Source organism: Nycticebus coucang, chromosome 1 (assembly GCF_027406575.1).
Source record: "Nycticebus coucang isolate mNycCou1 chromosome 1, mNycCou1.pri, whole genome shotgun sequence".
In the NCBI taxonomy this organism is placed as follows: domain Eukaryota; kingdom Metazoa; phylum Chordata; class Mammalia; order Primates; family Lorisidae; genus Nycticebus; species Nycticebus coucang.
The window spans coordinates 190,392,830-190,420,809 of NC_069780.1; the positions used below are offsets into that span (position 1 = coordinate 190,392,830).

At 42.7% G+C, this 27,980-nt stretch overlaps 1 protein-coding gene across 1 annotated transcript in view; it reads right to left on the bottom strand.

The window, feature by feature from the left end:
• The window catches only part of ADCY2 (adenylate cyclase 2), a 458,247-nt gene that overhangs the window by 203,084 nt on the left and 227,183 nt on the right, over positions 1-27,980 (bottom strand). Inside the window, exon 4 of the mRNA XM_053593134.1 lies at positions 5,945-6,094. Within this exon, the coding sequence (XP_053449109.1) occupies positions 5,945-6,094 (150 nt within the window). The remainder of the gene's footprint in view (positions 1-5,944; positions 6,095-27,980) is intronic.

A 27,980-nucleotide genomic window follows, 5' to 3' on the forward strand; every position in this document is an offset into this window, starting at 1 on the left:
GCAGTCCTAACTCTGAGCACCATGTGACAACATGCACCTCAGGAGGCAGGCATGTGTGGAAAATTAGACCTCAGAGATGACTCTGAGCAGTAGGATATGAATGACTTTCACGGCTCTACCCATACCATAATGGAACGCGAGGCATAAGCAGGTTAAGTTAAGGCTCTGGAGGTGGGGAGATTACCCTGGATTATGCGGGCGAGCCCAGTGTAATTACAGGGAGAGAGGGGTGGGCAGGAGTGTGAGTGTCTGAGAGAGGGAAGATGGTTCAAGAGCAGAGTCAAAAGGCAGAGAGAGAGACTGGAAAATTCTGTCCCGCAGGCTTAAAGATGGGAGAAGGCTCTAGCAGCCAAGGAGTGCCCACAGCATCTGGAACCTGGAAAAGGCCAGAAAACGAATTCTCCCCTAAAAGCTTCCAGAGAAAAAAACAGTCAAGCTAATACCTTGACTTTACTCAGGGAGACTGATTTTATACTTCTGGCATCTAGAACTGTTAATAAATCTTGTTTGGGTGTTTTTTTTTTTTTTATTGTTGGGGATTCATTGAGGGTACAGTAAGCAGGTTACACTGATTGCATTTGTTAGGTAAAGTCCCTCTTGCAATCATGTCTTGCCCCTAGAAGGTGTGGCACACACCAAGTCCCCACCCCTCTCCCTCATTCCCTCTCTCTGCTTTTCCTCCCCCCCCCCATAATCTTAATTGTCATTAATTGTCCTCATATCAAAATTGGGTACATAGGATTCATGCTTCTCCATTCTTGTGATGCTTTACTAAGAATAATGTCTTCCACTTCCATCCAGGTTAATATGAAGGATGTAAAGTCTCCATTTTTTTTAATAGCTGAGTAGTATTCCATGGTATACATATACCACAGCTTGTTAATCCATTCCTGGGTTGGTGGGCATTTAGGCCGTTTCCACATTTTGGTGATTGTAAATTGAGCTGCAATAAAAGTCTAGTACAAGTGTCCTTATGATAAAAGGATTTTTTTCCTTCTGGGTAGATGCCCAGTAATGGGATTGCAGGATCAAATGGGAGGTCTAGCTTGAGTGCTTTGAGGTTTCTCCATACTTCCTTCCAGAAAGGTTGTACTAGTTTGCAGTCCCACCAGCAGTGTAAAAGTGTTCCCTTCTCTCCACATCCACGCCAGCATCTGCGGTTTTGAGATTTTGTGATGTGGGCCATTCTCACTGGGGTTAGATGGTATCTCAGGGTGGTTTTGATTTGCATTTCTCTAAAATATAGGGATGATGAACATTATTTTGGGTGGTTTTAAGCCACCCAGGTTGTACTGGCTTATTCCACTGGCATTAGGAATCTGATAGAATAGTATACACAAAAGCACTAAACAGAGTATCTTGACACATCATGAGAACATAAGGAAATATTAATTGCTTCAGTTCTTTTTTTCCCAAATGAAAAAGGACCAAATTTTAGTAGCTCAAATCTAGAACAGTTTCAAAATCGCTTCACCTAGTAGCATAAATGGTTTACCTAATTCATTCAATAAAACCCTACTATTTCACCTGTTATCATATTAGCATAGAAATAAATACATTCATTATCTACCCAACCATGGGCACACAGGGTCACTTGCATGTTTTGTTGAAGTTTGCAGAGAGGAAAACTATTTTGCATCTAAGGACACATAGATGTGTCCCAGCCAGGACACATACTGGTTCACCAACCTCCCACAGCGGGGTATAGACTCCAGGGACAGCGTGGGTTCTCTGTGCCCCAATCCACTGGCATTTTTTACTGGAATGCACATTCTGTCAGGTTCAATCCATGGGATGGATCTGGATTAAGGTAGATCATCTAAAAATTCTTTGAATTACTTAAAAACACTGCCAACATATAAATGAAAAAGAGTTCATTCTCTGTCTTTTAAGGAGAGTTTTACTCCTACAGAGGCGATGCTTATTTTGACTGCCTAGGCAGCTCAGAGCCAGGTTTCTTGTTTTGCTCTGAATCCAGGAGGCATCAATTCCTCCGAGTCCAGTACAGGCCCTGGAGGACCCACAACAGGAGCGTGTTTTCTCAGGTGTGATGGAGAGCCATCTGCCACACTAGTCAGTTCTCAGCAAGAGGAAACAGTTGCAACTGTCACTGCGGGATGTGAAACTTATGACAGGAGTCAAAACTCAGAGAGCTGAGCACCTTCTGTCTTCAAAAGAAAGGTGGCCTCAGTTCTAACACAATGGATTCCTTTTCCTACCTGGGGAAAAATGATGATTGTTGTTGTTGATGCTTGAGGGCACTTTCAGGGCAAGAATGAAACTCTGAGAAACTGTTCACCAACATTTTTTATTCCCTCCTCCATAAAAATCATGTGGTACAAATAGCTTCTTTATGCAAACCTGCTTTTTAATCTCTAGAAATTCATCTCATTTCTATTCATGAAAAATATCACAAAGCCGAAAGAAACAAAGTACAGAGTTCAGCAATTTTGGAAAGATTTTAGAATCCACAGACACTTCCCCTAAAGTCTCCACTGTTTATGACCCTCCAGGGCTGATGAGGAGCAGCCCGTGGCCTCACCTGACACTTGGATTCCTCACCAAGGATTAAGGGCCGCAGGAAGCAGGGATAGGAAATAGGCCAGGAAGTGTTCAAGAAAGGGGCCTCACAACCTCTGGGAGCATCAGCTTGCTCTTAAGCAACTTTTAAATGTAACATTATTTGGATGGCATTTACTATCCAAACAAGGACTGACAGAATCAGTCTGCTGAAGAAGAAGTTCAAAGGACGTTACTGTTGTTTACATTAGGAACTGCAGGTGAAGTAAAGGTAGTTTGTGGTCTGGGGAGAGTAAGAAGTGACATGTGGAATCTAGGGGAAGTGACACATGGGCCCCACAGGAAGTGACACGTGGGATTTAAGAAAGGTGACATGAGGAGTGCCATGCGGGCCCCTCAGGAAGTGACATGTGGGATCTAAGAAAGGTGACATGAGGAGTGCCATGCGGGCCCCACAGGAAGTGACATGTGGGATCTAAGAAAGGTGACATGAGGAGTGCCATGCGGGCCCCACAGGAAGTGACATGTGGGATCTAAGAAAGGTGACATGAGGAGTACCATGCGGGCCCCTCAGGAAGTGACATGTGGGATCTAAGAAAGGTGACATGAGGAGTGCCATGTGGGATTGAAGTGACATGTGGGATTGAAGAAAGGTGTCATGAGGAGTGCCATGCGGGCCCCACAGGAAGTGACACGTGGGATCTAAGAAAGGTGACATGAGGAGTGCCATGCGGGCCCCACAAGAAGTGACATGTGGGATCTAAGAAAGGTGTCATGAGGAGTGCCATGCGGGCCCACAGGAAGTGACATGTGGGATCTAAGAAAGGTGACATGAGGAGTGCCATGCGGGCCCCACAGGAAGTGACATGTGGGATCTAAGAAAGGTGACATGAGGAGTGCCATGCGGGCCCCACAGGAAGTGACACGTGGGATCTAAGAAAGGTGACATGAGGAGTGCCATGCGGGCCCCACAGGAAGTGACATGTGGGATCTAAGAAAGGTGACATGAGGAGTGCCATGCGGGCCCCACAGGAAGTGACATGTGGGATCTAAGAAAGGTGACATGAGGAGTGCCATGCGGGCCCCACAGGAAGTGACACGTGGGATCTAAGAAAGGTGTCATGAGGAGTACCATGCGGGCCCTACAGGAAGTGACAAGTGGGATCTAAGAAAGGTGACATGAGGAGTGCCATGTGGGCCCCACAGGAAGTGACATGTGGGACCCAAGGGAAGTGATGTGTAGGACTCAAGGAAGAAACATACGGAACCCACGGGAAGTGACATGTGACAACTAAAGGAAGTAACATGTGGGGCTCCAGGGAAGTGACAGATGTGATACCTAAGTGACATATGGGACTCAAAAGAATGCAAATGTGAGACCCAAGGGAAGGATGTGTAGGACTCAAGAAACATGACATGTGTGCCCAGGGAGCTGACATGTGAAACCCAATGAAAAAGACACATGATACCAGGGGACATGGCATGTGGGACTAAAGGGGAGTGTGTGTCATACCAAAGGGAAGTGATATGTGGGACCCAAGGGAAAAGATATGCAATATTCATGGTAAGTGACATGGGGAGTGACACAGGGGACCCAAAGGAAATGGCATGTGGGATCCAAGAGACATGGCAGACGGACCTAAGGAAAGTGACAAATGGGACCTAAGGGAAGGAACATATTGGACCAAAGACTTAACTCTGCCTATGGCCTGCTGGCCCTCACTGTCTCAGGGACTGCTTTCCTGCATGAGGCCACACAGACTGTCATGCCACGGGAGGTCAGTGCGGCCTCTCTGCTCACCGTGGCAAGGGGAGCCATGTGCATCGAACTGCTCAGGTCTCCTCAGAGAGACAGGAAATGCTGCAGAAGTCAAGGTCAGTCACCTGACATCCTGCTTTTGCTGAAGCCGTTACTATAAATGTCAGGTTATATAATCTGTCTACTTGGATTTTCAGTCCTCTGTAGTCTCCGCTATTCTGAAGTAGAGTCTGGAAGTGGTGAAAAAAAAAAGTTAAATATACCTCAGGACCGACCTGATCCATTCTCTACTGTCTGAGAAAGGAAACCATCTCTCCTAAAACCTTCAACTCTATGCCATGTGCTAGAGCAGGACCCACCATGAACACTAAGTGCTGTTTGTGGAAATGGTGGAATTTTCTGGGCCCTGGATTTAAAACATTACTGAGTATAGGTGTATGACAGTAAACTGCTTAACACTCCCAAACTAACAATTGTCAGTTGTTATCAAATCCAGAATTTGATATACGCATAGACCAAAGAATTAAACCTGGTGTATAGGTAAGACAGTGTAAGTTTTACAAATAGATAATGAGGTTTACTAAGAATACCAGTGAGAAAGAATGTTTGTGGCAACACCCAGTGCCTAAGACCATGTCTAACACAAAATTGGTGCTCAATAAATATTTCCTGAATGAATGAACTGGTACCCCCATTTTTGAAAAGGAATTTGATTACGATTCAGCAGTGCCTACACAAACAAAAGCCCAGTGCCAACATTTAAAAGGTATTTTTTTTACTCCTATCACCACAATACATTTTGATGAAATTTTCTAAAACAGACTAATTCAATACAATTTATCAAACACTAATTATGTACCCACAATGTGCCAAATACTGCTAAAACATAGGTATCACAGACAAAGGGAGTGCAGTGTTCACAGCCAGCCATGATAATCACTGCTCATATAGACTAGGTTCCTCATGAGAAATACAGCACCCCGTTCACACGGTGGAGTCTGCCCCCACCTGAAATGCAGCATGTCAAGCACAGGTCCCCTTTCTGGTTTCCCTCCCACATCTGTTTTCCCCCATCCCTGACACCACATGGCTCTGTCTCCACATCTCCTGGGGTCTGCATAGCTTATTTTTCATAATGTTTTCTTGCACTATATGTATTCTTCCCTAATGGAAGTTTCCATGCTTCACCTACAACAATCATTCTGGGACAGCCTCTGACACCTCCTTCCTAAAGTCTTCTCCCAGATGCCATTCGTCTCCCTTGGGAATGGCTCCCATGCGGATAGCAGTACTCTATAAATACTGTGAAGCCAGGGGGTAGATAGGTCGGCCAGGCAAACTCTTGCCACAAACCTAACGTGAGTGCTTAAGGAAGGGTCGTTAGTTGAATTTCCCCAGCCGTGTGTTGATAACGGTTAACGTGGCTGCCTGTCTGTGTGTGATCTGGGTCCCTGGGTCCGAAGACGCCTGGGGAGGATCCCATCTCTGCTCCTTTTGTTTCTGACTCCCCAGGTGTGGAGTCTGGGGCTGGGCATAGGTGACCGGCTGCTCTGGTTTCTTTCTGAAGGCCGTGGATGGATGGATTCCATACTTGACATGCACAGTAACAGCACCATTTTTTATAATGGCTGAAGTAACGTGAACATGAGATTAAACATGCGTTACCTGCTGACGTTTCTCAAATTCCAGCTTGATCCGGGACTTGATGCAGTTACACGTGTCCTGATATGTTTGCTGCAGAGCAAGTTCCATGAGGTGCTTATGGTAGGCCCCCGCCAGGTTCCCACAGATGAAAATGATCACATTGGCCAAGATCTAAAGAGACAGAAAGAGCAGTCAATGGGGCGAGGGTTTCTGACTCACAGATACAATAAAAACAAAATGCACATTAGCAGCAGGCTTCAAAGAGATAACTGCAGGGAAGTAACTTTACTTCTGGTTCCAAACTAATGGTTTTATTTGCTTAACCTAAAACATCAATGTCCATTAGGGACTGTATCCTTTTCTTGCATTTGTGCCCTTTGATAGATGACTGTCTTGACTTTGGGCTCAGCCACGTGAATGGCTTTGCTTTGGCTATGCAATGAACCATGTGCCTGCCAGATTCCACCCAGGGTTAGAAGACCTTCAGTGTTTCAGGTCACTTTCTTGTGCCTTGTGAGGCAAATAATGCCCTGGTCAGCCAGGCTGAAACACACATGGAGCAGAGATGCCGCAGCCAACCTCCAGGGTATTACTGTGTGCCACTGAGATTTCATGGTTGTTACACAGCATCGTGTTACCAGGTGAACGATGCACTCTGCTCTCACACCAAAACTGTATACACTGAGCCTGGATAAGTGATATTCCCCAGTATATTTTGTTTATATAGAAATACAGTAATATTTCAAAAAATATAACTCATTACTCCTTTTATGATAAAAGCAATTTATGCTCAGAATTTGGAAGGAAAACAGAAAATACTGCAGAACTTCCATAACTGACCCCTCCCTACACTGATCACCTTCTTAAGGTGACCTAATTTTCATAGACTGGACGTACACAACATGTAAAAATCAGGAGTAGGCCTACTTCCTTCCAATATGTTGACTACCTCTGTATGTTGACCAGTCCCTTGGATGATCAACTTACAGATGGTATATAAATAGAAACTAAAAATAATCTGTAATTGTCCTGCCCAGGAAGAACCCTATTTATCCAGATGGCCTCATTTACCCCCCTCCACGTCTCTCTGTACTCTCAAAATCGGTGTCATACTTTGTCAAGACTTCTAGCTTCTTCCAACAGGTCTGAGTTACTTCTGAATATAGTTTTGTGCTTTGCTTTAACATTTAATAATTTTTTTTCAGATCAGTTAAATTCGGTAGAAACAGGATTTTGAAAGCTTAGCTAATCCTCCATTGTACGACTATATCATCGTTTAGTCACATCCATATTGTTCAGTAATAACATTCTGTGCATTTTCCTTATGCTGTAGAGGTCAACCTCATGTATAAAGCTTTGCTTCATATTTGATCATTTTCGTAGGCTCAATTACTAAAAATATACTGAGTAAAAAAACTACAAATATTTTTAAGTCCTCGACACATCCCTCAAAATTGCTCTCAGGAAATGTTCCACTTACATTCTTACCAACAGTGCACGACAACGGTCTTTTCAGTGTGTGTTCTTATCAGTTAGTATGTTACTCACACACGGCAAGCTCTAATAAGTTCAGGACTAGACCTACAGGTGTGCCACTGGATGGGTAGACATACCTGGTTAGAATATCCCTTCCCACTCCACATGACCTTAATTCTTACTTTCTTACCAAGACAGGTCTCAGACAGGGCATCAGTTCCAAACATCCTATGCTCCCCACTAAGGATCATCCCCTGACACAGATGGGTTTACCCCACCAAGTCACCCAACATGGTGAGCAGGAGTGGCTCTGATGGGAACCTGTCAGGAATATTTTATTCCTGAACCTTCAAGGTTCTCCATGGCTGTCCTGCCCCTGCGCAGTGGGGTCACTCCTCCTATGGACAGCAGGAGGAACTGGTCTGACTGGAAGATCTGGGAGAAGGATGTGGGCTCTCTGCAGTGTACCTTGTCCACTCCCCTCTCTGCAGGGTCCCCCTCCCTAAAGAGTGGTTGCCATCATGTCTTGAGTTCTCAGTCAAGCAGTGGACCTACTAGGCCCACTGGCCCAGGGCTGGGAAAGGCCTTTATTTGGGGATAGGGTGCCTAGGGGTAAGATGGGTTATGTCTAGGGAATATTACCAAGATCACTTGTCCCTAACCACTTTCTCCAAACAGTTGTACATTAATAAAGGTAACATTCTGTTCTCCATCTGCTGATGCCTTTGTCTAAACAGGTTCTAAACACAGGAGAAAACAGTCATATTGATTATTATACTCCTAAAGTTTTGGAAAATAAACTTTTGTGATAGAGGGACAAAACGTGAGAGAGTTAGGGTGGTGCCTGTGGCTCAAAGGAGTAAGGTGCTGGCCCCATATACTAGAGGTTGGGTTTAAACCCAGCGCCAGCCAAAAACTAAAAACAAACAAACAAACAAATAAACAAACAAACAAAAAAAGAAACATGAAAGAGTTAGAAATGTGAACAATTATTCGAGGCCCTTCCCTCTCTCTGGATAAATGCAGAGGCCACATAGAAGTAAGGTCACGAACTGTGCAGACTACAGGGCCTTCCACACTGCCCCTATAACCCACTCATGTCACAGAGGTTTGGGGCCAGAGAGTTGGATAGCTCACCCATGTTCTCCCAGCTAACCTTCAAGAAGTCCTTGTATGCATCTGTGTCTCTATCTCACTTCCATTAGTATCAATGATTAAAATATTTAGTGGGCACCACCCTGTGTGTGTGATTTGTGTGTGATATATGCGTGTGGCATGTGTGTATGTGTGTGGTTTATCAGTGATATATCCGCGTAGGGTACATACACGTATGTCACTGTGTGTGATGTATGCATGTGGCTTGTGTACATGCATGTGTACCTACGGGACTGGTGTGGGATCTGTATGTCTGAGTGATGCATGGTGCATATGCATGTGACATGCATGTAATACATGTGCTGTGTCAAAGGCATGTGTGCTCACAATGTGTGTGTAAGTATGTGCAGCAGCCTGGAGCTTGGGAGTCTTCAGTGTTACTTGCATGCATTTTCTAGCTGCCCGGGGCTCTCTTCCTTCCCACTGCTTGTGCTCTGACATGTCACATCCATGAGTGCCAATCCTGAAGCACATGGGTCATCCTGGTGACTTTCCTGGCTTCCTCTCTGAGGGGACTCTCCTCCAGCTGGACCTGAGTTGCTTCCAGTGCCTTGTCCAGTGGCACGTTCTAAGATAAATCCTGTCACACTTTGCTTCTCCAAAATGAGAACTTCTGCTTTGCTAAAACTTCTTCAGATTTTGTCACTGCTGGATTTGTTTCGAACAACAATGCACCAAAGTATGTGGGAATGCGAAGAGTTAGGAAAAACTAACTCCTTCTTTATTAGGTGTAGCTGAAATAAAGATGAAAATAACTTAGTAATTTTTCATGACGGCTTTTTATTTTCTTCCTCAAAAACGCCTTCAAAGCACAACTGCCAACATCTTGAGAAGTACATTTTTTTAAAAGGATAACCAAGTGTAAGCAATGGGCTGGAAGGCGTCGGCACCTGTGCGGGGGCTTCCCACAGCCAGGGGACCAGTGGAGCACTTTGGTGACAACACCAAAACCCCAATGTGCACCCCCATCCTCTGGAACGGCAAGAACTATCTTTTTCTCCAGGAGTCCCATTCCCCACTTACATCTTCTGTTTTTTGCCCAGAATGCTAGGGGGGCACAAACATTTCGGCTATGTGCATTACTTTCATACAGCTTGATTTAAGGTTGTAATTGTGTCCATCCCCCAGATAGCCTGCGTTGGACCCACTTGGTGAGGTGTGAATTTACCCATCCTCTCCTCCCCCCTTCCACCCACTTGACTTCCACTGACTTTTATTACCGTATTATCACACGCATGTTCATCATTCAGTTTCAACTTAGAAGTGAGCACATGTGGTGTTTGTTTTACCATTCTTGTGATACTGAAGAGGATGGCCTCCAGTTCCATCTAGATTGCTACAAAAGGCATTAGCGCACCATTTTTTTATGGCTGAGTAGTACTCCATGGTATACGTACACATTAAACTCCCAGTTGTCTGGATCTCAAGTAACTGGTATTCTCAAAAAAATATCAGAGTTTAAATTTGGTGCACTGTGCCATCAGGAACCTGAATCTTTGTGCCTCACTCCTGCAATCCCATGCGTTCTCTGTAACAGTTTTATATGTTAACACATGTTAGCTGAAATTAAGAAAGTATGATAGTAAGGATGAATTACCTTGACCGCCATGTAACTAAAATTGTACTGTACACAGCATGTACAAAGCTGTTTTATAATACAGTACAACTGTTACAGTAAGTGAACTTTGTCTCTGTCATAGCTTACTTTTAATTAGTGTATTTCAATATGAATATCTAGTCAATACAGAGTTAATGGTATAGAATTAGTCCTATTTTTAATAGTAACTCTCAAGCAATTGGAAACTACATTTATCTGGAATCTACCAATCCCCAGTGGGTGCTGGATAATGGGGCGATAACTGTACCATATTTTATTAATCCACTCATGTATTGAAGGGTAATTGGTTTGTTTCCACATCTTTGAACTTGTGAATTGTGCTGCTATACACATTCAAATGCCAGTTTCTTTTTTATTGAATGAATTTTTTTCCTTTGGGTAAATATCAGTAGTGGGACTGCTGGATCTGGTGGTAGATTTGCTTCTCGTTCTTTGAGGTACCCCCTTACTACTTTCCAAAGAGGTTGTCCTAGTTTGCAGTCCCAGCAATAGTGCTTATGTATTCCTTTCTCTCCACGTCCACATCAGAATCTGTTATTTTGGGACTCTGGGGTAAAAGCCATCTTCATTGGGGTTAGGTGATATCTCATTACAGATATGTCTTTGCATTTCCATGATAATTAGAGACACTGAGCATTTTTCATATTTTTATTGGCCATTAGTTTATCCTGTTTTGAAAAGTGTCTGTTCACGTCTTTTGCCCATTTTTAATAGGGTTGCTTGATGTCTTCTTCCTTTTTTCATTAGCTCTTTGTAGATTCCGGTTATCAACCCTTTATTGTACACACAGCATGAAAACATTTTCACCTATTCTGCATATTTCCCTTTACTCTGTTGATTGCATCCTTGGCTGTACTGAAGCTTTTAAATTTAATCAGGCCCCGTTTGTTTATTTTTGTTGTTGCTGTGATTGCCTTTGGGATCTTCATAAATTCTTCGTGTAGGCTGATATCTGAAAGAGATTTTTCAACATTTTCTTTTAGAATTCTTATAGTTTCATGCTGTTAAGTCTGCTATCCATCAGGAATTATTTTTGTCAGTGGTGAGAGGTGCAATCCTATTTCAGTCTTCATGTGACACCACTTATTAAATAGGGATTCTTTTTCCCATTATATGTTTTCATCTGCTTTGTCAAAGATCAGACAGCAATATGAGGATGGTTTTATATCCAGGTTCTCTGTTCTGATCCACTGTCTGTTTTTCTGTTCTTGTGCAGTACCATGTTGTTTTGCTCACTGTATCCTTGTGGTATAGCTTAAAGTCTGCCTCCTGATTTTTTTCTTTATGCTTAAGGTTGCTTTGGCTATTTGAGGTCTTTTCTAATTCCATATGAAGCATAAAATTATTTTTCTAGATCTTTGAATATGACATTGGTATTTTAATGGGGATTGCATTAAATCTGTAAATTATGTTGGCTAGTACAGACATTTTAACAATGTTGATTCTGCCAATCCATAAGCATGCTATGTTTTTCCATTTGTTTACATCTTCTGCCATTCCTTCCTCAGTGTTTTCCAGTTCTTTCTGTAGAGGTCTTTCAACTTGTTGGCTAAATATATTCCTAAGTATTTCATTTCTTATTGCTACTGTGAAAGGTATTGAGTCCTTGAGTCTCAGCTTGACTATTGATATCTAGAAATGCTACCAATTTTTGTACATTGATTTTGTAACCTAAGACTTTGCCAAATTTATTTATCAATTCTAGGAGTCTCATGGTAGAGTCTTTGGGGTTTTCTAGATCATACAGTCAGCAAAGAGTGATAGTTTGACTTCTTCTTTCCCTATTTGAATACACTTGATTTCCATCTCTTGCCTGATGGCTCTGGCTATGATGTCACACTATGTTGAACAGAAGTGGTGATAGTTAGCAAACTTGTCTGGTTCTAGTTCTAAGCAGGAATGCTTTCAATTTTTATCCACTCCGTATCATGTTGGGTGTATGTTTGTCATATATTGTTTTTATAACATTGAGATTTGTTCCCTGTACACCTATTTTTTGAGAGTTCCTATCATAAAAGAGTGCTGAATTTTGCCAAATGTTTTTACTGCATCTATTGAGAAGATCATCTTTGTTTTCGGTTCTATTTTATGGTGAATTATAGATTTGCATGTGTTGAACCATCCTTGCATTTCTGGGATGAAGGCCACTTAATTGTGATGAATTTTTTTTTTTTTTGATGTGCAGCTAAACTTAGTTATCTAGGATTGTATCAAGAATTTTTGCATCTATAATCATAAGGGATTTTGGTTTGTTGTTTGTTGGTGTTGTGTTCTGTCCTGGATTTGGTAGCAAGGTGCTATTGGCTTTGTTAAATGAGCTGGGGAGGATTCCTCTCTTTTCTATGTTACGGAATAATTTCTGCACTGTAAGTAATAGCTCTTGTTTGTAGATCTTATAAAATTTGACTGCAAAACTATCTGGTCCTTGACTTTTTTGTTGTTGTGAGGTTTTTTATTACTTTCTCAATTTTATTACTTGATATTGGTCTGTTCAGGACTTCTATTTATTCCTAATTGAGTATAGAGAGGTCGTGTCCTTTCAAGAATTTGTCCATTTCCTCAATTTTTTTCAAGTTTATGTGCATAGATTTTTTATAGTATTCAGAGATGGTTTTCGTATTTCCATGGTATTAGTTGTAATAGCTCCTTTTTAATTTCTAAGTGAGCTTATTCACATCCTTTCTTTCCTGATTCTGGTTAAAGTAATGAGAGACCTGTCAATTCTGTTCACAAAGAACCAATGTTTTGGTTCATTAATCTTCTGTATAATTCTTTTGCTATTTATTTCACTTAGTTCTGCTCTGATCTTAGTTATTTCTTTTCTTCTGCTGAGTTTAGGATTGGTTTGCTCTTCCTTTTCTAATTCCTTAAGATGATTCATTAGATTGTTGATTCAAGATCTTTTTGTCTTTTGGATGTAGGCATTTATGACAATAAATTTTCCTCTATGACTACTTTTGCTGAGTCCCTCAGGTTTTGATAACTAGTGTCCCCTTTGCCATTTAGTTTAAAGACTCTTTTGATTTCTGTCTTAATCCCCTCCTTGGCACAATTATATTCAACAGTAGGTTGTTTAGTTTCTATGATTTTGTGTAGAGATGAACATTTTTTAGAATTGATTTCTAGTTTTAATCCACTGTGGTCTCAGAAGATATATGATATAATTTTCTTTTTTTTTTTTTTTTTCAATTTTTGGAGACACATTTTGTGACCTAGAATGTGATCAGTTTTAGAGAATGTTCCATGAGCTGATGAGAAGAAGGTATATTCAGTGAATTGGGGATAGAATATTCTGTAAATGTCAGGCCCAATTGTTCTAGAGTTCTGTTTAAGCCCATCATTTCTTTGGTTATTTTCTGCTTAGACGATCTGCAAGTCCCCAGCTATTATGCTGCTGCTGTTTATTATTTATTTAAATCATGTTGGGTTTGCTTTATGAACCTGAGCACACCTGTGTTAGGTGCATAAATTTTGGGATTATTATGTCTTCTTGTTGATTTGTGCCCTTCACCATTACATAATGACCATCCTTGTCTTTACATTTGTTAAGTCTGTGTTATCTGATATAAGACTAGCAATACCACCTTTCTTTTGGTTTCCATTTGCATGGAAGACTCATATCTTCTAACATGCTCTGACCATAGGCTTTTATTCCCATATGCTGGAGGCATTCTATATGGAGAACCCTTACTGTGGACTGAAGTCGGGGTACTCCTGTATGCTGCTGGGGCCCAAGCACATCATCAATGTGCCTGCCTCGGTAAACATTTCTTGTTCATTAAGAAGTTTCCCAACATTCTACAATAGAAGCTTGTGTGTCCAAAGCAAGAGGTCTCTCTCTGAACAGCAGTTTGACTTTGCTGTCCTCGCAGCCTGTCTTCTGGCTAATATTTTCTGTCAGCCATATTATACTGGCACATTTGCATTATCATAGAACTTAAGGAAAGACCTTCCCCAAGTCATTTCTTCCAGATACCGCATTGCTTCAAACAAATGCAATCTGAACCCTTGCTGGTTATAGATAATGGGAAAAAAATGCATTTACTGATTTTTATTTGCATATCCAAAGGAAAACATTTAGGAATGAAACAACTAAAAGCATTAATGACAAGTTGAATAGAAATTTCTTTCTGAAATTTGGTAAATTTTCAAATAGAAAACTTCCTGCAGCCCACTATACCCTCTATGAGGGTATGGGAAGTTATTTCAGAGGAATTTGAAAATTTTCAAATAGAAAACTTACCAAATGATAAGCCTTTTCCCAATACCTGGTTTCATTCTGCAATACTGTATTCTGTTAATAGAATTGACCATGACATTTGAATAATGACACACATTTACAGACACGATTGATGTCATCAAGCATTTTTCTTTCAAAATGGTGCACTTACATAATGACTTTATATGAATTCTAGGGCAGCATGGAAATGATTAGGTTAAGATTTTCTTTTCTATAATAGTATCAAAACATATTTTCTAGAAGACTGTTAAAACAGAACATATGAAAAAACTCCTATTTTCAAGATGTTGAGTTTGTTTTATAACACCATACTGTCTTGATGTCTTCTTTTATCTTGTAGCTTCATTTAGCTACTCTCACATCTGTCAGAAAACAGGACAGGAAACTTGGCATCCCAGGAGATGTCTTAGAAGAAAATAAATTGTTTAAGGTAATAGCACCAGTCCAGGTTTACCCTGAAGATTAAAACCAGGCCTCAGGCCTTGAAGTTGAGATGATGTATGATCTAGAATCTTTGCAGAAGGAACTGTGCCCACACGTTGCCACAGAGGCTGGCTGTCCCTGCTGCTCCCTACTCCCTGTCTTCACTTGATGTAAATGTGGGGAGATTTGTCAACACTTCTCAGAGCTTGCAAATTAAAATCCTGGGCTGGAAGGAAGGCCAGTGTCTACCAGCAAATTGTGATTTTGCTTCTTGCATAGTTATCATCACCATTGCTCTCCCCAAAATACCTTATATCTTTTCATCCTTGCAACAGTACAGCAGGCAGCACAACTGGGAGAATGGACATGTTTTACAATTTCATCTTAGAGGCCAGGAAACAAAAGTCCAAAAATATTAAGCAACCTGAGCGCTGGCCCAGGCCAAGTGAGGCTCTCAAGATTATCCCTGTATCTTCCCACACCACCCCAATTCCTACGCCTCAGGTCAGATTCCTGCAGCCCACTGTACCCTCTATGAGGGTATGAGAAGTTATTTCAGAGGAATTTGAAAGAAACTAACATTTTGTTCCTTTATAAAGCATTTGTGTCTTATGCAATAAAGTGTTCACATCATTCAATGTTACTTTAAGTGGCTGTTCTTGGAGGCTACAACGCCATGGAGTCTGTAACTGGTTCAGCACAGAAGTATGTGCATGTTTAGAAGAAAGAAGAGGGTCAATCTGTTCTCAACAAGGCTATGTAACCCAAAGTGTGGCCCATCTGAGGGTTTTTTTTACCCGACTAGAGAACCCTTAAGGTTGTCAGTTCATTGTCTTTAAGCATTTGAGAAATTATCACATGGGTAAGGTGGACCTTTAGATCTCTCAAGACTCTGAGATTTTATGTATTTTAAAGAGCTCAATATTCCGATTCTTATTCTCATATTAGAAGTGGCAAATCAAAATAATCCCACAGGATATCAGGCAGCACCCACTCATGCTGAGGCTGAAGCAAGGCTACTGGTGATGAGGGGAACGCCATCACTTAATGACAGTTTTTCTCTATTAGCTAAATGTACAGTGTCAGAGGAGAAAGGATATTATGACATTTGAAACAGGTCATCATCTTAAAACAAAGCAGATCATAAATATGCATAAACACCAATTATAGGTCAAAAGAAAATAAAAGAGAAGACAAGAACTTGATGAAGAGAGCTGGGAATGAATATTCACCAAGCTCACTGCATCTCATAAGCATCATAATTGGCTCACATATTATAAAACAAGGCTCTTGCTTAGGGAAAAAAAATTGATCAGGTAGAATTTTCCTTAACGGATCTCTCAAACACGGCTGCGGAGGACCCCAAGCCCATCTCCTTGGCATTTCTTACAGATCCCTAAGAATAAAATTGGCTCTGAAGCATGACCTCAGTATTTCTGCTCCTTGTCAGTCACTTAGTGAGGATCAGAAACAGATGCTTTAGTGAATACCATGAATGATCCTTAGGTCACGTGCTAGTCCTTCTTATAATTTGGAATCCCTCCAAATGAAGAGGACTGGAGTCAGAAGTAAAGGTATAAAGAAGTCCCACAACCTCAATGATGGATGATATTAGGGATTTGGTTAAAAAGTAGAACTGAAAATCGGGAGTCAAATGCAATTTGATTTTCATGGAAGCTGCCATTACAAAATAGGTAGTACTGTTGGTCATGACTATTATTTCCATTACTCTTTTTTACACTGCATCTGCTGTTATTAAGTCTTTATGAACAGCAGACATCATGATATTTTTCCGACTATATTTGGTCTGAAGGACTAAAGGGTCTTACACATAGACAGGACTCAAGTCTGGTATGATAACTAAATAAAGGCAGCAGGGTGCTTTGTTCTCCCAAAGGTGCTTCAGCATCTCATTCAATGCCAACCGGAAGAGAGAAGCCTACAGGATTCTCAAAACGTTGGTAGGAAGTTTCTCCCATAAATTAAGTCACTGAGAACACAGCTTCCTTCTGAAAAGGTAGAGCCACATTAACCATGCAGAAACCAAAGCTTGTATTTCTCTGCTCACTGACTGCAAACTTGAAATTGATGGAGATGGCTTGAATAATAGTTCAGAAGAACAGAAAAAAGAAAAGCATAGTTTCCAATATCTAGAACTCCATGGAAGGAAAGGACACGGGCCATGGTCCAGGAAGATGAATAGCTTCCTCTCCTTTCCCAAGAGAGGGCACGTCCACTCTGCTCCCTCTTCCATCCATTATTTTTGACTCATGCGTACAAAGCACGTTTGCCTCAGGGTTCAGCTCCTCTCCACCACGGAAAGAGATAGGACCGAACAAGGGAGTCGTGTGTGGAAGTTACAAAGGCAAAAATGGAAAAAGGAGAAGGTAGTGAAGTTCTATGAGGAAATATCTGTAAAGAGTCATATTGAGCTTTATGGCTCTCCATGGGAGACTTAGGCCTGTATGACAAGTTAAAAGGGAGGGAAGCGCTGTCGCCACGATGCAGATTGTGCTTCTCTTGCATCCAAAATGGGGCCACTCACTTGCTTCTCACCGCTGAGTTATTCTGCAGGCCTCTGCTGGGAAGTGAGGCCCTCAGACCTTTTTTCCCTGCTTCCTTCTGTTTCAACCCAGCTCCAGGACTGATTCTGAGAGCGCCTGTGAGCATCTGTCTCTGCCAGTCAGAAGGCTTTCTCCTGAGCACGGCCTGCCAGCTGGGATTGTTCAGACAATTACAACTGATACTTTGTCAGCCAACAAATCAATGAGTAACTGAATTTTCCATTTCCACAGATGCCCAATATAAGTCATTATCCTTGGTCTTTGTGAGTTAGTTGAATGAGTGTTAATTATCCCAAAGACGTTCCACCTGCTTATTTAAGACACTCAGAGGACCCAGTGGTCCAGGGTCTTCCAAGAAATTCATTAAATGCTGCTCTTTGTGTCTTCCCAAGCTATAATTTTTAAAAAGATGCATTTAAGTATTGTGTCTCAAAGTTTTTAAAAAAACTTAGGAACATTCAATTATGTTCTAATTACAACAATAATTTTACTAGTCTTAAATCGGCTCTCTTGTCACTAGCCAAGATACGATTGGCCTAGTTCTGGTGATTTCAGTGGATGTGACTGTTAAAAACAAAACTACACAACAGAAAAGGAATTTTAACAGAATTTAGTTTAGACTTTTCATCAATTTGGTCAGATCATCTCTAATTACTCTGAATCAATGAAGTTTAGTTTCATTTAAACACCATCCATAATTCTCTTCATTCACAACCACTTATTTGGTGACACATATGCTCCATATCCACTCATCTAAAATGTAAAAGTCAATAGGTATTCAGCATTTAAAAAAAAGACCAAGGCCATCAGAGACTCTGACCTGGGCAGCTGTTGAGGAGAAAATGATGCCCCATTTTATGATGAACGCGTGATATAAGTATTTCCCTCTCACTGACATAGCAGTCAAGAAGGGGTAAAGGCCTTTAACGGGCACGTGGGGTGCTTCTGCATTGCTAGCCCATTTGCGACTGGGATTATGACCCACTTTATAATCTACACAATAGAAGATGAATTTATAATTGAACAAAACAAATGTGCAATGTGCCCTCCTGGTTGTGACTGAATAAGACAACACTTAACGGAAGTGAAAGGCCCCGAACGGGGGTGACACGACAGTAGCAGGAAGAACCTGCAGACAGGTACAGGAATAACACAGGGAGAGCTTGGCCAATCTGCCCTGTGACCTTAAACGTGATGGTACATCCACCGGGACGTGACAGATTGCAAAATCCCGAAAAACAGCCAAGGACTCCAAATAAAGGAGAAAAATAGTGAGCTCTGTGAGTCCCAAGGCCTACTTTGGATTGGAATGCCCTTTTCTAGCTGACCAAAATATGCTTCACAAAGTCACAGTGTAGTTAAAAAATATAAGTAACTGCTTTGATGTGTAACTGAAACCATTTGCAAAGAGGGGAATATAAAGCTTCCTATCACCAGCCGAACTTTGGTTCTTTCATTAGTGGTGGTAACGGGGACAGGTGGTGCTAACGGGGACAGGTGGTGCCTGGCAGCAATTTCCTTGGACAAAGTCAAAGGCTACATGTGCTAAGAGCAGAATCCCCTCTGAGTGTACTTTTGGGGTTCCTTCATCCCCTCTTTCCTTCCTTTCCTGCTCTGTGTTTTTCTTTTTTTTTTTTTGCCCAGGCCTGGGTTTGAACCCACCACCTCCGGCATATGGGACCAGCGCCCTACTCCTTGAGCCACAGGCGCCACCCGCTGCTCTGTGTTTTTCTATAGACTGTGTTCTGTAAGAATGAAAAGATAGGTTTTCAAATCCCTGACACCATACTCTGACTTCTGGTCAGTTTCTACCAAAGAACATGCACTAGTCCTACCCACAACCCCAAATGCATCCTGTGTTCTCCCAAGTGGACATGACTGCAGCAGCTTTTCCCATGTCAAAAGCATTTAGTGACCATAGTCAAAGGAGTGGGGTTTTGCTGAACATGTGTATGAGTTTGCTGGGGTTGCCACCACAGAATGTCACAGACTGAGTGGCTTAAATAACAGTCATGGTTTTCTTGGTTCTGAGGCTACAGTCTGAAGCCACAGTGCAGGCGGGTTCGGCCAGGGTCTCCTCCTCGGCTACCATTGGCTGTCTTCTTGCTGTGTCCTCATGTCATAGCAGGTTTTATGCAACAGAAATTTACCAGATCACAGTTCTGGAGCCTGACAGTCCAACGTCAAGGTGATGGAATGTCTGGCAATTCTAACTCCAAAATGATACCTTGAATACTGCAGCCCACAGAGGGGTGGGATGCTCACTCTGTCTCCACCTGGAGATGGCAGAAGGGCTGAGCCTTTTACTATGGTGTAAATCCCACTCAGGAAGGCCAATACCCCAGGATCTGATCAACTCTTAAAAGTCCCACCTCTTAATACTATTAACACGGCAACAAGGAGTTTTGCAGGGACAGGCATTCCAAACGCAGCATCTCAGCGGTCTCCTATCTGTGAGCACGTGTCCCCAGCATCTCTGTGCCCTAAGCCCTTCTCACAGGGACAGCAGTCAAATTGCCTTGGGGCCACCCTCATGCTCTCCCTTCACCTTAGTCACCTTTTAAAGGCCCAGTCTCCAAAGTCACATTCTGAAGTGATTAGTCTTCAATCACTTCAATCACAACACGAATTTACAGGAGACACTATCCAGCCATAACAACAAAATATTGAGTTTTAAAGATATTTTATTTATGCATCACCAGAGAACTCACTTAAAGGTTAAAACTGACATGTGTTAGAAATTTGGAGCTGGCCGCTCTTTCGCCTAAACGCCACACCCCACTCACTGATGATAGTTTAATCTGAACTGAGATGAGATCTTCATTGAATCACTCCATTCATTTAACAAATATTTGCTAAGTGTTTATTACTAATCCATTAAGTTATGTACACACACCCCCAACTCATCACTGGAATAAGTGCAATAAAACTAAGCAACAGTGAAAGTCAAGAAGGCAGGCAGGAAAGCCTCGGAGACGTACAGCAGGATGTCCTGCGCGGGGACGGGGAGATAGTAGATGCTGGCACCAGGTTCTCAGGATGGTCTCTGGGAACGATCTGCATTAGGATCCCTCCTTACTCTTCTTTATGAGAACAGAGGGATGCTTATGGTTGAAAGAAGATGGATGCCAAACTGAGCATACTTCCTCTAACATTATTATAAAGCTTACTTGCAAAAATAAAACCACTAATGCAGGTTTTCTTGGTTCACAATGCCCTGAGTATTTCATTAATCTTTTTATAGTGCTCCTAAATGAAAGGAAATTATTTATTATGTAGTAAAGTCAAAACAACCTAAGCATTAGGCCCTAAAAACTCAGTAGTTGTTGCAAACAAATAACTCCTGCCACCAGATGTTGAAATAAAACATGATATTCTTATAGCATTCTCAAATAACCTCACATTGGCTACAGTAGCACATTGGCTACTGACTTAAAAATGGGCTGCCAGTAGCCAATGTGCCTCCCGAGCATTGCAAAGCATCATAACACGTGGATTCCAATTCAACACTGCCACCGACATGACCTGGTGCATCGTGCTTCCTCAGCCTGGTGGGTTTTGCTCACAGCAAAAACTAAAAAAAAAAAGAAAAAAAATCCAGCTTTGCAAAGATATGATATCAATCAAGGAATGCAGCATGATGTAATGCTGAAACTATGAACTATGTCCAGAGAAGTCTGCCCAAACTCTGCCAGATGCTGAGTGTCGCTGTATCTCCCTTGAAAATGTAAACATCCTGAGAGTCACAGCATACCTTGACAGATAGTCTAAAAACCACGTTACTAAGGAAATAAGCATTTTGACAACATAAATAAATAATTAATTAAATGAAAAAAAACAGTGTAATTGAAACTGTTATGGACTTGCTACCTACGTTCCCTTTTGTAAATGTTGAGACAATAGCAGGCTCTTCCCTGTGCCCACCTGCCTTTCTCTGAGACAGGAAGCAGCCATCTTGCACAGGTTCAGACATATTGGCACCTGAGCGAGGTGGTGTGTACAGAAGAGATTGTCTTGTGATGTGACAGTTTTAAAAGGTATCAGCAGGGATTGGGACAGCCAGGAAGGAATTCAGAAGTGCCCAAGGGCTGGCAATGGAGGCGCTGCTGCCCCACGTAGGTCTCAGGAGACAAAGGGATGGGGGTGTTGCTAGAATCTGCAGGTTGCCAGTCAGCTGTCCCACGGCTGGGCAGGAGCAGAGTCCCTGCCACTTGTGTCCCTGGCAGAGGCTACTATGGACTAAATCTAGCCCTCACTGTCCTCCCACCCTGAAGTCTCCTGTTTGTGCCTCCTGCTTGCCCAGCCTGACCTGAGGCCAGAGGGCAAAGGTGCTGGTGACGTGATGCTACACAGCAGCTACCCAGGACAGGGGGCGAAAAGAGCCGTGAGGGAACTGGAGCAGCAAACAGGGACCGTTCAGCCCAAGTCCACTGCTTTAACCTTGTGCAAAACCACAGCCAACAATCCAAAGGTGGACGCCTAGGCTGATTCAATGTCTGTCCAGGAACTTGAGTTTGAGCCTTAGAGACTGACCAGGTAGCCCAGGGGGCCGAGATGAAGACCCCGTGACCTGGGAGCGGGGGAGACTACCAGGTTGCGAAGTCTGTGAAGGATTTTGAGGGTTGCAAAACTTCCGAACATCTGGATTCTAGACAAACAGGGGAACTGAGAAGCTGGTCCTTGGAAAGAGAAGAACAGAGCAGATATGCAGAGAGGCAGAGAGGGGCCAGAGGGGGAGACCTGACCAAACCTTAAACAAAGCAGGATTTGAGGTAGTTCAGTGTAACCCCCTTCCCCAAATTTACTGGAACAATTTCATTTTCTGTTCCTTGTGACCCACCCTCTCCACAGACACCCCTTAGACTCATGAAGATCATTTCGTTTCAGTTCAGAATCAGCTTTGGAGAATATAAATCATCCTGGTAAAATCCAAATGCACTATGTACTGCTCTAACCATCACATTTAGAGACCCGCTAGTCCTCCAAAGCTCTTCCTCTCTGTGCTTTCTGGGCTACGTCCTCAAGTTCTCTTCTCTCTCCATATGTAACTTTGGTGTCCAAGGCCTCTCCACAGAGGCAACTTCTGTCATCTAATCAAGGATACAACTGGCCTTTGTCTTGGGTTTCTGGGAAGGGGACTAAATCCTTGGACTTTCCTAAACAATAGAATGATTCTGTTACTTGTGAGCCCTTGGATCACACCTGAGTTTATGCTAAGAAATGAAATAGTTCAGGGTGGGGGCTGCTCACCTCAAAGAGCAGCTATGAATTAGCGGGGTGAGGCTCTGAGCCACGGAATATAGACCTGCCCTTGGGGAGGGGAGCTGGAAATTGTGTTCTGATACACAGGTTGTGATTCAATCAGCCGCATATGCGGAAACCCCAAGAAAGCCTTTGGACACCGAAGCTCAGTGGAGCCTCCTGGTTAGTGAAAACACTTATGTGCCAGGAGGGGTCATGAGTCCTTGGAACTTGTAGGCAGTTGGTCGGAAGTGCACGTGGCCTCTGCAGATGCCTGAGACCTTGACTCATGGAGTGCACCCTGACACTGAGTGCCAGTGGCAGAAAGGACCTGCAGCCATCAGCAGGTGTGGGAATACCGTTCCTTGTGAAGTTTCACACACTAGATGGCACGTGCCCCTGGACTGGAGGCCCTGATGGTGGGACTGCCCCATTAGCCTGTGCTTCTGTGGAGCAGCTGCTTGTTCCTCTGCCTCCCCTGGTTCCCTGACGCCCCCTTGGTTTCTCCAGTTTGCACATCTCAGCTCAGCTTGAGACCTCAGCTTGAGCTGAGCTCAGCTCAGCTTGAGACACACAGCTTGCTCCTGTGTGCAGCCTTGCCCAGTACTTGCATTTGGGGGCTGGAGCTAGCTTTTAACCTCTCCCCTTCTCACCCCGCCTCTCACCTTCCCGGCCGGCTCCAGAGGAGCCAGTAGTCAATACTTGAAAATACAGGACGCAGCAGCCCAGCCTTCCTGCCTCCAGGCAGAGCAAGGTCTGTGGTGGATTTCACACTCTGGCACTCCCTGGAGTCAGGCAGAGGCTGGGCTCCCCCCAGCCACGACACCCCCTTCCTGTCTGTCCCCCTCATTCCGGTCCAGACTTTGTGCAGAGCACTCCTCAATTTAGAACTCTGCATGTGAATCTCTATCTGAGGGCTGCTTCTAGGGACCCAGCCAGACACCCACAAATCTGCATCACATAAAGACCAGAAAGCCACACATTTGACTATTCTGTCATTGCACTGAAGTGCTGAAAAACCGGTCGTTCTTGAGGAAATCATATGTGGTTTCCTATTTATAGTGCATGGTGCTCTGAATACCTCACTGATTTCTAAATGGGAATTGATTTCTTTTTATAGGATCCAGGTCCTTCTTTTTCTCCCTGGTATCCAACTGTGAGTAATTCAGAAACATTTCTAATAATAATAAAGAAAAAAAAAGACACTATTTTGGGGAAGAAGAAAATGTTTGATTACAACCTCTTTGTATTGCTGACAAGGCATTAAATTCACCTTTCTGGAATACACTGTCTTCTGGGCCTCTTATCACTTTCTAAGACTATCAGGGTATCATCAGGCATTAGATAGTATAAGAAAACCTTTCTGCCACATTAATTTGGGTCCAGGTATCCACTGCCAGAACCATCTCACGTTGTGCCTGAATGAGTTTTGCATTACTTGCCAGAAAAAAACAAAAAAAGAAAAAAAAACTGTCATGCATTATAAAAAATTACATGCTTATGCTTATTAGGTGAACTTCTCTTGGGAAGCACGACAATCCTCTCCATGTGGTGGGCTTCACATTCACACACACATTTTCAGCTTATAAAGAAAATAAGGTAAACCACCAACCCTCCCTGGGGACTGTCATGTTAACAAAAAAAAAAAAAAAAAAAAGAAAGCTCTCAAGTCTAAATGTATTTCTGGGATGAATTAACAGGCTTCCTGATGGCGTGAAGAGACACTGCAAGCCAGGGATAAAATAGAAACCCCTCCCAGGCTACTAGAATTTTGAAGAATGAGTATAAAAAGTTAAAAATAATTCACTTCCATTTTGCAGCTGATATATTACATAATAAACATGCCCACTAAAAAATCAAATGTAATACTATTACATATAAGCAAGAGTAAAACTATTGGGTGAATTAGTCCAGAGGTACTAATCTTTTAAGGACCATAATCAAGTAAATATCCTAGGTGACAATTAATGATGTGTATGTGTGCACTTGTGTGGGTGTGCGCTTTATATAAACAGACTTCAACAGATGAGAGCAGTATTTACTTCCTCACATTTAACTATTTGAGAAACAGTTAACACCTTTATGATTTCACAAGGTTAATTGGAATGGGAAATTAAGCAGAAGCAGGAAAAGTGGTTATTGAAAGTTTAAAGGACAGAAATCATCTTTACACAGGAAAGAAGAGGCAGCCAATCCAGAGCTTGCCATGGTCAGGTAGCCAAGGGAAACTGTCTTCCTAACAGAAAAATTGAAATTCCATGCTTGCTACAGGGAATCGCTTTCACACCTCAAGAATTTCTGTAGCAATCACTGCAGTGAAAGATGCTGATGAGAAAAACCGTGCGTGGCATCGGAATCACTTGAGAGAAGAACAGGAATGGAGGAAACAGTTTGACTTTAGATTATGCATTTTAAAATTCCTTTATTTAGACCAAATTTGAAAGCAAAATCCCACAGCTTATAAGAAAAACACGTTGTCACTGTACCTCAATGCATAAGAAGACCACACACACCCGGTCCATCACCGGGACTACCAGCTGTCACCAGTCTGCAGGGATTCTAAGCCATCGTGCTAGTTCAATCCTGACGACTTACTCCCACGTCACCTGTCTCTCCCTCTTGGAATCATTGCAGCAGTGACTGAGCCTGCTCCTAACCCAGAAGTACCTCCCCCACCAGATGCACCTGCCATCTTCACCACTCCGTATTTTCCATTTGCACCAAGACTTGTCTACTGAGGTTCTTCCAACTCCCCTAACCCCTGCCTCTCCTTATCCCATTCCACACTGTGTAGACACCCCAAGATACCACCAAAACCACCCTCAAGTTACCTTCAAGTTTTCCAAATCCATTGACTCCTTCCTATGCTCCCCGGCATCACTCCTGCACAGTCCTCTGGGCCGCAGCCACTCCTTCCTCCTCCTGAGAACTCCAGCCTGTCTCAGCTGCTCAGCACCAGGTTCCCTTGGGGTCTGCCCATCTTGCAGACACTGCTTAACTCAAATACCGGCATTCTCCAGGGCCGTCTAGCTCTCCTTCTCCTTAAATTCTCCCAATTTCTCCCTTGCCGTGCAGCACATACACTTGGCTTCTTCGACACCATCTACAGAGCGCTGATCCCAAATGTCTACCTCAAGCCCAGACCTTTCTACTGAGGTCTAGACTGAGGAGAGTTGGCCTCTCCACTGGATGCCTCAGGGACATATCTGACACTGGACATTGGACTCTACCCACCCCACCCATCTGTATCCTCAAATCCCTTTCATGCCCCACTCCAGCTCCACTGCAGGCACCCAGCCCTCCACTGGGGTCTGCCAAGTTGCCAGCTCCCACCTGGCCCTCCCCCTATGTGGAACCTCTCTTTCTTATCCGTGGATTTTAGGGGAGGTGCTCCTGAACAACTCTCTGGGTGCCTTCCTGCTGTTCACAGCAATGCTCCTTTTATTTCCCCAGTATCACTTGTCAAAAGCAATAGTTTTACACTTATTCATCTGATTACTGACATTCCCCTTCTGCTCTATATCCTACGAGGGTAGGGATCACCATCTGTGGCACTGCCTTACGCATACACTGGGTGACTTATAGTGTCTACTACAACATGGGCTGGTACACAGCCAACGAATGAATGAATATGATCCCTCATATCCATATGATCCAGTGGTCACAACTGCAGACATCCTAAATCATTTAGTAAATAAACGTATATTCTTTCATTCAACAAATATTATCAAGTAAACAAAAAGGCAAAAATCCCTGCCCAGGGACTTATATTTAAATATTATATTTGGCCCTGGATCAAGTCAACCTTTTTTTTTTTTTTTGCCTTTCATATTTGGTGAGAAAGGTTTGTAATTGCATCATATTAACTGGAAATATCTGTAAATATCTCGAAGGTGTCCAACCTTTTTTCTTCTCTGTGCCACACTGGAAAAATAAGAGTTGTCTTGGGCCACACATTAAATATATAAACACTAACAAAAGTTGATTGGCAAATAAAAAAGTCTGTGCACCATTTTTGTGATAGCAGTCACCAGAGATAAGTAAAATGTCCATCAAAATCTGCATGCAACCTGCAGGCCACAGGTTGGAGACCCCTGGATGATTCCAGGAAGAGACATGACGAATTTGGACCTGAAATCATCCTATCAGTGTTAAGCTGAAAACTCTGCAGATACATGTTTTTTACCCGAAAGGGAATGCAACCCCCCAGGCTGGCCAGATTTTACTCTGATCTGTTGGGTAAACGAAAACATCTTTTAAAAAGGATATATGCATAAGGAAGGGGAAAGGGGAGTGGGTGGTGAAGATTTTAATTATAGAAACATGGAAAAAGACCTGCCTATGAACAGAAGGATACTGTCTCCAAGAGAAGGTACCTGGCCAGAGGATTTCAGCACCTGGCCCACCTGGCCAGCGCACCCTCCAGTACAGTGATTTCACTAGTGTGCTACAAACATTTTTAAAGATCATTAATTAAATTATTTTCAAAAGAAGTTCAAAGCAGAGTAAATATATTCTTTTTTAAACTTTTGTTTAATCAACATAATTTAAGTGTGCTGTGGTAGGTAAACTATAGGTTCAAGTGTGCCGGAAGATAAAAAAGGCTGAAAATCACTGCTCCAGTAGAAACGAGCCCTTTAGGCTTTCAGAGCTTGACGACTTCAGCCAAGTTTTGACATTCTCAGTGGGGACATAGAACCCGAAGGGGGCAAACATTGGTTCTTGAGGATGGCAAAATAAATGCACACGTCACAAAGACAGAAATGCAATATTCCTGTGGTGTTAAAATTTCATGAGGGGTCAAGTCAGAAAAAAATAAAATCTCTAAAGGCTCCTTAGGAAAGTGATGATGGAAAATGTCGAGAAACATGGCCACGGACATGTGAACCAGCACTCGACCTGTGTCATCTCCATGCTCATAGAGATCAGCCACCTTTCAATTAACTCATTTCTTACTGTAGAGAGATTGGAAGAGGTAGTTCCTTACAACTATCTGGTCTACCCGATAGTCACAGTCCTCATGATAATTTGACAAATGAGCAATCTGAGTTTAATTAATTAGTGTTCTTTGTGGCTCTGTTAAAACAAGTTAGCGTCCCAAGTCTGATAAAGTCTGTATTGCTCACAGCATCACACTTCAGAGCAATCAGGGTGAAGGTCATTACCTGCAGGGAACTGAACTCTCCCCAGGTGGACAGATGCTACCTATGTGGACAGGCTTCCCCAGGAGACGCACCTTTGGGCTGATGACATCATTCTTCAAATTAAGACCAACTTATTTATGTGCATCAGCCATCTATTTAAATAGACCCTTCCAAGCCTAAGTATACTTCCCATTAG